At 62.2% G+C, this 11,661-nt stretch overlaps 1 protein-coding gene across 3 annotated transcripts in view; it reads left to right on the top strand.

Annotated features, from left to right (window-relative positions):
* The window catches only part of FAM207A (family with sequence similarity 207, member A), a 49,900-nt gene extending 38,609 nt beyond the window's left edge, over positions 1-11,291 (top strand). For 2 of the 3 annotated variants that reach the window (XM_012652685.1, XM_012652686.1), the window contains exons 4-6: positions 1,840-1,987; positions 8,771-8,839; positions 11,026-11,291. In XM_012652685.1, the coding sequence (XP_012508139.1) occupies positions 1,840-1,987; positions 8,771-8,839; positions 11,026-11,149 (341 nt within the window). In that variant the 3' untranslated portion in view covers positions 11,150-11,291. The remainder of the gene's footprint in view (positions 1-1,839; positions 1,988-8,770; positions 8,840-11,025) is intronic. The other variant, XM_012652687.1, reaches the window with a different exon arrangement.
* The last annotated feature ends 370 nt before the right edge of the window (positions 11,292-11,661 follow it).

Genomic DNA, 11,661 nt, shown 5'->3' with positions numbered 1-11,661 from the left:
TTACAGGCGTGAGCCACCGCGCCCGGCCAGTGTCAGATTTTTAATTGGGAAGCACCGAGCGCTTCTGCTCCTTCTCGTGGCTCCTGGCTGGTGTGCGTTTTCTAGGGGCCCCACGCTGGCTGGAGGTGACGGCAGGGCTTGCACACCCCTTCCTCACCCCGCCCCACCTTCGCCCGTCCCCTCCCTGTCCCCTCGCTCCCATAGTAAAGCTCTGACTTTATGATTGAGTGTGTCTGATGTTTTGCAGGAAAATGTGACATTCGCTGTAGGTTTCCGGTATATTCTGTCAAGGAGCTTCCTTCTCTTCGTGGCTTCATTGTATTTCGTATCGTGAGTGGGTTGTGCGTTCTTTTGAATCCTCCTGATGCTCCTTGTGACCGTGGTCTTCCGCAGCAGCACCACTCCGATAGGCTTCTGTGCGGAGCCATCCTTGGGCACACCCCGCTGGGCACGTGTGTTACTCTCTTAAAACCCTCTGGCTTAGATTTGCTGGCGTGTGTCTGGGCTTTGCGCCTGTGGTAATGGAAGCCGCAGGCCTCTGCTTTGCTTCCTCAGTCCTGGTCTCGGGTCTGCCAGCTGTAAGGAAACTGCAGCCTGGGCCCCCACCGTGCCCTGGCGCAGCGCCCCCCAGCCCGGCCATCTCAGCCCTCCAGGGCGCCTGGGCTCTCTGGGAACAGGCTTTTGGTTTTAATGAGGTGCTGAGTAAATTGTCTACCTTATTCCGGGCGGTATGGGAAACTGCTGAAGTATCACCTCATACATCCTAATTATCCCTGAGGCTGCTGAGAGCTGGCGCACAACTGCGCTAAGGACCTGCCCCAGGCCTCTGTCAGCAGTTTGGGGCAAGGGACCCAGAGCTGGGCGGTGTCCCCTGAGTTTGGATTGGTCAGGGCGGGCCTTTCAGACCTTTCTTGGTGATCGCCTGCCCTGGTTGCCTTGGGAAACCTGCGGGGCCGTCCTCCCTGGGCGGGCATGGCACTGCTGCACCCCAGCCCTGAGTCTGAGCTGTGCCTGCGTCACCAGGTGACGCATTTGACCCTGGCCTGTGCTGCTGTGTTGGCCTGGGCAGAGCGGGCCTTAGTCCAAGATCTGCACGCTCCTGCGGGCCACATGCTGGCAGATAGCACGTTTGAACATGTGTTTTATTAGCAATTTTGAAATAAATACGTTATTAAGTGAAAATCAAATCCTGAGGCCATGCCCCTTCTGTCCAGGCCCTGCCCACACCCCTTGGCTACTGGCCGGCCCCACCCTCCAGGCCTGCATGCCCTGGGGTCTGTCTCTCAGTCACGGCCCTTTTCCCTGTCCTGGCACTCGGCCCCTGGTCCCTGCCACTCTCGCTGTGGCTGTGGTGTTGAGTGACCAACCTCTCCCCTCCTCCCTGCCTGGGGCCCACGTCCTCCCTCCTGCGGTCTTGGCGGAGTGCTCAGTGCTTGTCTTGACTATGCAGGGGACAAAGGAGTGTCTGACTCTCCCAGCCAGTGACTTCCTTTCTTTAAGTCAAGGGCCACTTCTGCTCACTGTCCCTTTGCCCACTGTTTTGTGCCCAGGCCACTTTTGCCAGTGTCCCTTTACAAAAGGAAGAATCCTCTGTGCCTGCAACTCCAGTCTCATAATCAAGCCTGTAATTAAAAAGTATGTCTCTGTGATTAAGAGGAAAAAAATAACTCAGCTGGCTCACCCCAGGGTTCTGGGGCAGAATGTAGGTGACAGCAGGAAAAGGAGGTGGGGGCAGGGCCACCTTCACAGCTGGTGTTGTCCTGCGCCTCTGATGGGCTCTGGACCTGTGTGGCAGTTCAGCTTTTGTTTCTCTCTGACCAGCTGCTCTTCCTCCCACAGAAATCGAAGCCATCAAGCTGGCTGAGCAGAAGCGCAGAGAGGCACAGAGGCGGAGGGCGACGGCCGTGGTGGGGGACCTGCAGCCCCTGAGGGACGCCCTGCCTGAGCTGCTGGGGCTCGAGGCCGGCAGCCGGCGCCAGGCCCACAGGTGAGTGTCCGGGCACTGGCCTCCCCCCCAGGGGTGGGGTGGGCACCTTGTGGCTCCTGAACCCTGGGGAGGCCTGCGACACCCTAGTGAGCTGTCCTTGGGGTGAGCTCTCAGGCAGGTGTGGCTCTGTCTGGAGACATTTCGGGAGAGGCCTGGTGACTGCTGATGCCACTACCCCCACCCCCGCCTGTCCCCAGCGCAGCCTCCCCCGTGGAGCTACTGCCCTTTTCCCACCCTCATGCAGGGGGCGCCCTCAGTTCTCAGGTGGGCCCCCCCCAACACTGCACACTCCCCCTTTGCACCCACTCCAGACGCGCTCTGTCGATGTGGTCGCTGCCCCTCCCACCAAGGGCACTGCCCGTGGGACGGGCCATCCTCTGTACAAGGGCTGGATGGCCCGAGTTGGTCCTCGTGGGGCAGGAGCTGCGTCACGTGGGATGGAGACTGGCGTGAGGCCAGCTGTTCTGCGAGGGCTCCGTGTGCAGGACGTGTACTTGGCCAGGCTGGAGTCTGGCTGTGTTCTTCCAGCCTGTCTAGGGAAGAGGCAGGGGCCCCCCCCGCCGCCCCTTACTAAGAGCTGGGAGGGGGTTCTGTGTCCCGAGTGTGTGAGCTGTCACGCCAGCTGGCCTGGGCCTGGGCTTCATCCTTGTCGGCAGTGACCCCACAGCCTCCCTGCACTGGGAGGGGTCTGGCCCCTGTGCATGAGCCCAGCTCCCAGATGCGCCCTCCAGACCCGCTGTCACGGAGCCGGCCATTTGCCAGTGACAGGTTTCATATGTCCTGAAGATGCTTTTGTGGCCCCGCTGGCCTTCTGTGGTGTGTGGGCCCCAGAGTGGCTCAGCCAGGAGGGTGGGGGCCGCACGGCCATCTCTGCCCCTTCTGCCTGCGAAAGGAAAGCCGGCCTCTGCCCCTCCTGGGCCGGCTCGGGGCGCTGGCCAGGTGTGGGTGCAGAGGCGTGCTGCACGCCAGGGTGCCGAGGCTGAGCCTCTGCCTCGGCGTTAGGGACAGGCGGGCATGCCGGGGCTTTCTGTCCTGTCCCAGTTGCTGGGCCTTCCTCATTTATTTGTGTCATCTCTAATTTTGTCTTTTTAAAAATAATTTTCTTTCTCCTACTCAATTTCTGTCTGGGGAGGAAGCAGGGGCTACATGCAGTGTCAGGTCCAGGGGTGGCGGGTGACATGCTGCAGAACCCGACGGTCCCAGGCCGGCTTCCCGAGATGGAAGCATCCGGAATGTTAGGACCAGATGAGGCGCGGCCACCAGAGTTGAGATTTGATGACTGGACAGAGCCGACGGTGCAAATTCCATTCCTGGTTCTTGAACAAAAATGTGACCCTGGTCAAGCATCCTTTCCCTGTTTTTAGTTTTCTCATCTGAAAAATGTGCTCGGGGCCTGCAGAAGGGAGAGAGCTGTGTAAACACCCTGGGCTGCCAGGCCCGAGAGGAACGTGCCCATGGCCTCAGGGCTGCCGGCGGCTGGGCCAGCCTCGTGTGCCGGGCTGCGTCCCGCTGTCCGGGTGAGGGAGGCGCCGCCTGCTCTCAGCCCCACGAGCCTCCCGTGGTCACCGTTCCTCCTCAGGTGCCTGCATCTCGGGCAGCGAGCATCCTGGCACTGGGGGAGCCCTCTGGATAAACTTCATTTTCCTTATTTTCATGTGATTTCATTTTATTTTTAAAGGCAGGGCCTCGCTCTGTTGCCGAGGCTGGAGTGCAGTGGCGGTGATCACAGCTCACTGCAGCCTTCAACTCCGGGCTCAAGTGATCCCCCTGCCTCAGCCTCCTGAGTAGCCGCCATGCCCGGCTAATTTTTAAAAATTTTTTGTGGAGATGGGGTCTCGCTATGTGGCTTAGGCTGGTCTCAAACTCTTGGTCTCAAGCAATCCTCCTGCCTTGGCCTCCCATAGTGCTGGGATTACAGATGTGAGTCACCGCACCTGGCCTTAAACTTTATGTTAAAACAGTTTAGATTCATAGAGAAATGGCAGTGAGTTCCCATATACGTCACCCCCAGTTTCCCCCGTTACTGGCACCTTGCGTTAATGTGATACGTTTGTCCCAATTAAGGAACCAACATTGATACATAATAATAATACATTTAAATAATAATTAACTGAAGCCCATACTTTAGATTTTAATTTTCCCCTAATGTCCTTTTTCTGTCCCGGGACCCCACTGACGTTAGTCATCTGTCCCCTCAGGCCCCTCCTGCAGGGAGTCACTGGGGCGTCTCGTGTCGGTGACCTGGGCAGTCCGGGGAGGACACATCGGGCAGTTTGCCGGTGCCCCTCAGTGGGGGCTGACTGGTGTCCTCACGGGCAGGTGGGTGGAGGGCTGTGGGAGGAGCCCCTGTGGGGACCTGCCCTTGTCATCTCCTGGTCTCAGGGCGCACACGGCCGACGTGCTCGTCTCTGTGACGCTGCCCTGGTCAGGCTGGCGTCTGTCAGGGTCTCCTGGACAGTGACCCCCTTTCCACACCGTCCTCCCGGAAGGAGGTCGCTGTGCTTGGCTCACACGTCAGGGCTGGGAGCTGCGCTCCCCCTCCAGACGCCGCCCCTGCGTGAGTAACTCGGAATCCTGGGCGGGAGCTGTGCTCTTCTCCCTGTTTGTTCATGTCGTTTATTCGCGTCCGTGTGGACTCGTGGGTCTGTATGGTACACTCTGGGCTGTCATCCAATGCTACTTTATTTTGTTGCTGAAACTTCCGCGTTGGCCACTGGAGCCTCGCAGTGGGCTCCGGGGTCCCTCGGATGCCCCACCGATGGTGGTGGTCTCAGCACTTGCTGCCGCCTGGCGCTGGCACGTGCTGGGCTCGTCTTGGGCATCTCCTGCCTGTTCTGGCATCAGCGCGTCTCCAGGGAGCCCCGGCTCCTGGTCAGAGGGTGTGAGACACAGGGCCGGTGCCGCTGGGGGGCCGTTGCTTCTAGGCCCTGGAGCTGACAGCAGAGAGGCGCGTGTGGACACGGCCTGTGTACGTTCGCAGGGCCACCCCCTCTTCTGACACCAGCTGCCAGGGTGGGGGCCCCTGAGAACACACGCCCTTAGGTTTGTTAACTCTCTGGAAGGATTCACTCAGCGGTTATCCTCGTGGTTGTGGCTGTCACAGTGAAAGGACACAGATTAAAACCAGCCGAGGGAGAGAGGCGTGGGGCAGAGCGTGGGAGGATGCTCCCCCAGCTCTCGCCTCGGCTGTCCCCGGCAGGACTGGCATGCCTCGTCCGTCACCCTGCCCTGTGCCCCATGGGGCTTCCTGGCCTATTGGCTGCCCAGCCCCATTCCAGACACTCTGGTCCCCTGTGGGGTCCCTGTGCCCTTCCAGTTGCTGGGGCAGGGCTGGGCTCTCCACTGTTGCTCCCGCGTGGCGGTGCCTCGGAGCCTCCACCGGACAGGGTTCCTCGCGGTGCAGAGAGAACCGGCCATTCGAGACAGCTCACACCAACGAGTGACTTTTTAGGGCACATATTTTGCATGAATAGCACAGCTGACTGGTGCTTCTGTTACCCCCCTGCCCCCTGCCCCAGGAGTGTCCTGGATTCAGAGTTGGAAGGGACCTGGTGTGGGGACAATCTGTGGCCCTGGCTCTGAAGTCACCAAGGCTCTGGGCACTGCACAGCCATTGCAAATCCGTGGTGCGGCTCGGCTGTGTTTGCGTTGCAGGGCAGTTGTGGGAGCCTGGGGCTCTGAGCCAGCCTAGCGGGTCCTCACCGTGTCCTCTAGGTGCCACCCGAGGTGGCTGCTGCAGCCACCTGTCTGGGCAGGCGCCGCACCACAGATAGCTGGGACCTGGCATGGAGGCTCTGCCGGGGAGTCCACCGAGGACCCTGAGCCTGGAGCCAGCATGTCTCTGCCTGTTGATAAAAGGACAGATTCTCTACGAAGTGGACCCTGTGTGGGCCACAGAGCCGCACCGGCTGGGCCATGTTCTTCTTTCCAGTGAATGGGGTCAGGAAAGCCTGTGCCTTCCTGTGGGTGCAGGGGCACGGCCCCGGTGTCTTTGGGTGCACCCCAGGGCTGCTGCTTCAATGCTCAGAGCACCCCAGGCCGGGGTCGCAGGCCTCCCTCCCGCTACCACCCTCCCAGACGACAGCTGGGCAGACGGTGTGTTGGAGGTCATGGTGCCCCTGTGGGTGGACCGTGAGGCCTGCTCCTGGGAGCTGCGCAGTCTTTCCAGACTTCTTTGCCTTTGTTTGGGGTTCCCCATGCCCAGCAGGTTCCTGGGTATATGGGGTGGTGGGGCGGACACGTCCCCAAAGTCCATAGTGGGCGTTGCCTGGGCCTACCTGTGGTGTCCCATTGCTGTTGGGACCGTGCAGTGCCCGGCCACATTTTACATTGGGGAAACCGAGGCTTCGTGGGGTGGAGGGGCTTCTCCGAGGCTCACACGTGATGGCACCAGGTCGGCTGGTCTCTCCAGCCACTGCCCCACGCTGGTCGGGCTGGGGCTCCTCCAGGCAGGTCTGTGCAGCTTCTGTCCTTCAGTCCAGGGCACGTGGCACCAGGCTGTGTCCCTGTGAGCTGCACGGAGGGGTGGCAGGCAGGTCCCCATCCCGATGCCCCCCACTCTCAGGCCTGTACGCTGCTGGTCGGCCTCACCGGTGCCCCAGCTGAGGCCGCCCTCGGCAGTCGCCAGGGCGGTTTCAAGCAGGCTGCAGCCTGGGCTGCCCCTGCCCTCTCTGGATGAGCCGGAGCAGGACTGGGGGCCAAGCCTGCTGGGTTATGAGCTTGGGGGGCCTGGGGCATTGGGGTTGGGGTCTCCCCTCAAGGGTGGGCAGCCCTCTGTCCCTGCCTGGGGCCCAGGCCTGAAGCTCCCTGCCTCCCGCCGTTGTGCAGCTAGAGCAGGACGACATCTGGCCGTCCTTGGGGAGCCGAGCAGTGGGTCCAGGAGCAGGACCTCAGGGGCTTCCTGGGGTCCTCACGCTGTGGCCTTCTCCAAGCCCCAGGACCCCGTCGTGGCCCTGCCCTGAGGGTCTCCTCTCCTTGGCGTGGGGGGTGCCAAGTTGGAACCTTGGAGGCTTTGAGGGCAGGGCCCATCTGTTTGGGGTCTAGCGTAGCTCCCGGGGTGGAAATCTTGACCTCGCGACCCTTCAGGCTCTGGGCTTGGTGTTCTAGCATCCACTGTGCGAGTGGCCACCCCTGAGAGCGTGTGCGGAGCTGGGCGAGTGTTGCGCCCCCTGGGCTGGCGGTGAGGTTACTGCTGCTGCTGGGAGGGAGCGGTGGGGGCCGGGCGGGGCCGTGCTGTGGGCGGGGCTGAGACCTGGATTCAGTCGCTCTGCTGTGGTTCCCACCACGGGACCCTGGGAATCATGTGATGGAGGTTGCTGACCCTCAAGGGTCACCTGGTCCATGACAGTAATGGGAAACCTGTCGGAAGGTGTGCCCCACCTGGGGGGTGTTGCTCTCTGAGCCCTGGTGTGCCTCGAGGCTCAGGTTGGGGATAGAGCCTGCCCGTCGCCTCCCACCTGTGGGGGGCTCAAGCCTGACCTGTGGGCGCTGAGGGGACTCTGGCTTAGGGCCTTGGGAGGCATCCGTCCGGCCCCATCTGCTGTGTAGCTCCTTGCAGATGGGCCAGAGGTCCAAGGCCTGAGGCTCCCCGCCCACTGAGGTGCAGCACCAGCACGCGGCCCTGTGGGAGGATGGACCCCCTGGCGACCACTTCCGAGGGGCGGGGATCCGGGCTGCTCGGGGGTGGACACCGAGGCCGCCAGCGAGGGGAGCAGAGCTGCGCGGCATCTGGGCCAAGGCTGGCCCAGGAGAGGTGGCCGCGGAGAGGGTGTCACCAGGACACAGACAGCTGTGGCGGGTGGGGGAGACCCGAGGGAGTGGAAAGGAAGTAGGACTGGTGGTCCTCCTCCAGATCAGCCCAGGAGCCAGGGCGAAAGGAAAGTGAAGCTCAGGCACTATTTTGAGTAGACATAAAATGTCTTTCATTCATATTTTAAAAGAATCCTGAATAAAAGATCAGGTCTCCCGGTCTGGAGGCTAAATTTAGGTGTGGCCCGAGGACTGAGCCGCCTCCCCATCCTCTGCATCTGCCCGCACGTGCCTCCCCGCAGCCACTTCATTGATGGTGGGTGGCAGCTCCGCGGAGGACACCCAGCGTGGCCCCTGAGGGGCTCTTCTCTTCCTGCCCAGGCCCCAAGCCTCGTGCACCTTTTGACCATTCGGCCAGGTTGGCAGGCTGCCTTGGATCACAGGAAGAGGTAAACTGAGGAACCAGTCACAATGCGACGGCCATGTGGCAGGTGGCAGTCCACCCTGACAAGAGGGGCCCTCACGTGTGGCTGGCGTCCCCCATGGGCGTAGGAGGACCTGCATGGGGCCCGTGTCTGCCCTGTGGTCGGTCGTCACTGTGGCGGGGCAGCACCCCGCTCTGGAATAGCCCACTCTTTTCATTTCCTCGGTTTGGAGAGAGGTTGGAGGACAGATTGGCAGGCGCCTGGGTCAGCTGTCTGTGCGGGAAGTGGTGTGTGTGGCCAGAGCGGGAGTGTGTTGGATGGGCCTGCTCTGCACTCGGGGCTACACGGGGTGCTGTGTGTCCTGGGACGTCCGTCATCCTCTGTCACACCAGAGCCCAGAGGACCCAAGGCAAATCCCTTGACGTCCAGCTCCCGTAACGTCCAGCTCAATTCCACGGTCGGGCGACTGTTGGGCTTCTGCAGCCGGAGCGCAGCACGGACTTGCGGTGTTTGGGCCACCGCAGTGCCTGCTCGGGGAAGGGAGGCCTGCCGTGGGGAGGGTTTCCCGGGGAGGCCAGGTGTCGAGCTGACGCGGCTTCTGTGTCCACAGCAGGGCAGGCAGCAAGCCCAGGCCAGCCGAGCTCAGCAGGATGAGTGCAGCCCAGAGACGCCAGCTCCTGTGAGTACCGGCCCTTCCCGAGGCCCCCGCGCCACGGGCTGCTTCCCTTGTGTTTCAATTTCGACTCCAGGTGTGGCGCATTTAGACGTCCATGGTGTCCTGCAGTCGGGCTCTTGGGGGAGGCCAGCTGCCCCTCAGGGTGCTCCCTGGGGAGCTGCAAGACCTCCCTCCCACCCTCCTGCCCTTGGTTGGTCAGACTCCGGGTGACGTGGACGACAGACCTCTGCGTCGGTTCTGTGGCCGAGCCCCTTTGCTGGCTGCCCCTCAGCACCCGCTGCCCCCTGTTCTGTGGAAACTGATAGAAAATTCACAGACCACACTCTCTGCCTTTGCAGAACTGGCTCCAGTTCCCACCGCGCTTGCTCTGGGGGAGTCCGAGGGGCCGGTCTTCGCGTGCGAAGGGGATCGTTTTGGTTGGCTGCTGAGAGGGTTTTCTAAGTTTCTGGAGTAACTTCGCTAAGGTGTTTCTTAGGATGGAACATTCTGTGTCCATTCTTACTGAGGCCTGCTGTGCTTTTTCAGTTTATAAGTTAGTCTTTTTCAGTAATGACTGTTACTTTTGGGAACTGGTTTGAATTAATTGTAGCTGCAGGTGTCACTGCGGGTCTCTCTTTGGAGGCACTAGCTGCACATTTACTGCATCTTTTGCTCTGTTTTCTATACCACTTTAGGCACTTTTTAGCCCTGAATTTTTATTATCTTTTTATAGTTGTTATTTTTTATCTTTTTAGAGACGAGGCCTCACTGTGTTGCGCAGGCTGGGCAGCAGGGCCTCCAGTGACCCTCCCGTCCCAGCCTCCCGAGCGGCTGGGTCTCTTCACAGCCTGAGAGCTCCTGGGGGCTGGCGGCCTGCAGCCTGCGTCCCCTCCCCGAGAGCACGCGGACCTGTCCCTGTCCTCGCAGGTGACGGACCTCTTCCTACAAGCCTCTGTTTTAGGGGGTCCAGGTTGACACCTGGGGCCTGGCACAGGGCCACACAGCCGCCCGGGCCAGAGCACCCCTCCCCCCACATCCCTGGCAGCATCCTCCCTTGTGTGCATGCGCACGTGTGTGCTCTCCACATGGCACCAGCTTCCGGGCGTCACTGTGGGGCCCCTTCCCTGGCCTGCACGAGCCGCAGGGTCGCAGACAGGCTCCTCAGCGGCGTCATTGCTGTGACTGAGGCGTTTCCCTGCCGACCTCGCGAGCAGAGCCCCAGTCGTCGCACAGGGCCAGCGGCAGCGGCAGGGGGAGGTGTCAGTTGGTGACCAGCAGAGCCCTGGCAGCCTGCGCGTGGGGACGGAGCCTCGCTGGCCCCGGCACAGTGTCCTGCCACTGAGCCTCGGGCCCCACCGCCCTCCGCGCTCTGCAGTGCGAGCAGCCAGCTCGGACAGTCTCCCGGCCGGTGTGAGGCTCCCTGTCACAGCCGGGAAAGCCGGGCCAGTGTGGCTGGACTCGCCCTGGGTCCCGCACATGGGGCACACGGGTCCCCGGCTCAGCCTCCCAGCGGGTCTGACATGAACCTGTCCAGGAGTTGCCCCCTGAGGCTTACCCCGGGGTCACCTTTGTCATCCACAGGGCAGCTTGCTGGGGCGCATGTGGCCGTGCTGGCTACAGGGCTGGCAGAGCATGAGCTGGCCCCAAGCTTCCAGAAGGCGGCCTGACCTTGCTGGGTTTAGAGCAGGGGCCAGGGCCAGGGTGGGCGGTGCTGGGCTATCTGTTGCCTCTGCCGACAGGCCTTGGTGGCCGCCCTCCTCGCCCTGGGCATGTGTTGTGGTCGTGCCGTGCAGGGAGGCGCCTCCTACGCAAGGCTGTGTCTGCGGGGCGTGGGAACCGCTGCCCCGTCCTCAGCCGCCTGCCTTAGCGGTGGCCCGTCCACACCCTGAGCCTGCTGGCAGGGCAAGGCCTGAGGCAAGCTCCTCAGGTGGGTGCAGGGGCTCCAAGGCCTGCCTGTGGCCAAGAGGAGGAACCAGGTGGGCAGTCTCCTCCTGCCGGAAGGCTCTGAGGCCCGGCACTCAGTCCCGTGGTGACGCCAGGCCTCTGCTGTCCACTCTGGTATCTGAGCTGTCCCACGGTGCCTGGGTATGGAGTGGCTGAGCCGTGTCGGGTCCTGGGGGTGCTAAATGTGCGTCCCTGACTCCCCTCACCCAGGGGCTGTGGGCGTTTCTGTGCTGCCACCTGCTGACCTCGGGTCTCCATTCTTTCAGTGAGGAAGAAAGGACCCGGTTTCGGGAGCTGCTGGCCAGTCCGGCCTACAGAGCCGGCCCCCTGCTGGCCATCGGGCAGCGGCTGGCGCACCAGATGCAGCTGGAAGGAGGCAGCGAGCTGTGAAGGACAGGCCGCGACTCCTCAGGACGCACCTGCGGGCAGAAGTGCCCAGGGAGCACGGCCCCTCAAGAACCGTGGCCCTGGCGGTTGCCCCCCGGGTCTTTCTGGCGTGGTGGGAGGGCACGGAGATGGATGAGGACCAATAAAGCGCCCACAAACCTTCCTCTGTGCCCCGTTGCTCAGGCTGGGCGGGCTGGGGGCCCCACGCCCTGTGCAGAGCGATGCGGGGTTTGGGGGCTGCACTTGCACGACACCTGGGCTTGTCCAGGCCTCACCGCTCCCCCTGAGCCAGCGCCGGCGCCCTCTGAGACCGCGACACAGCTTTCCAATGTTGTTTGGGGAAGGAATCTGTCACGGTGCAGGTGACACGGGGTCTTCTGCAATCCGCCATCATTTGCCTTCAAAGAGTTTCTGCTGTGGCCTGGGCCTGGCGGGACCCATCTTCCTGACAGCAGCACTCGGGCCTGCAAGAGCTGCCCACCCCCCTGGCCCCCATGCTCCCCTGGGTCCCCCAG

The sequence above is a fragment of the Propithecus coquereli genome, unplaced genomic scaffold, assembly GCF_000956105.1.
Source record: "Propithecus coquereli isolate 6110/MARCELLA unplaced genomic scaffold, Pcoq_1.0 Scaffold399, whole genome shotgun sequence".
Lineage (NCBI taxonomy): Eukaryota > Metazoa > Chordata > Mammalia > Primates > Indriidae > Propithecus > Propithecus coquereli.
Note: the sequence above shows the minus strand (reverse complement) of the source record. Positions and strands in the feature narration are given on the sequence as shown.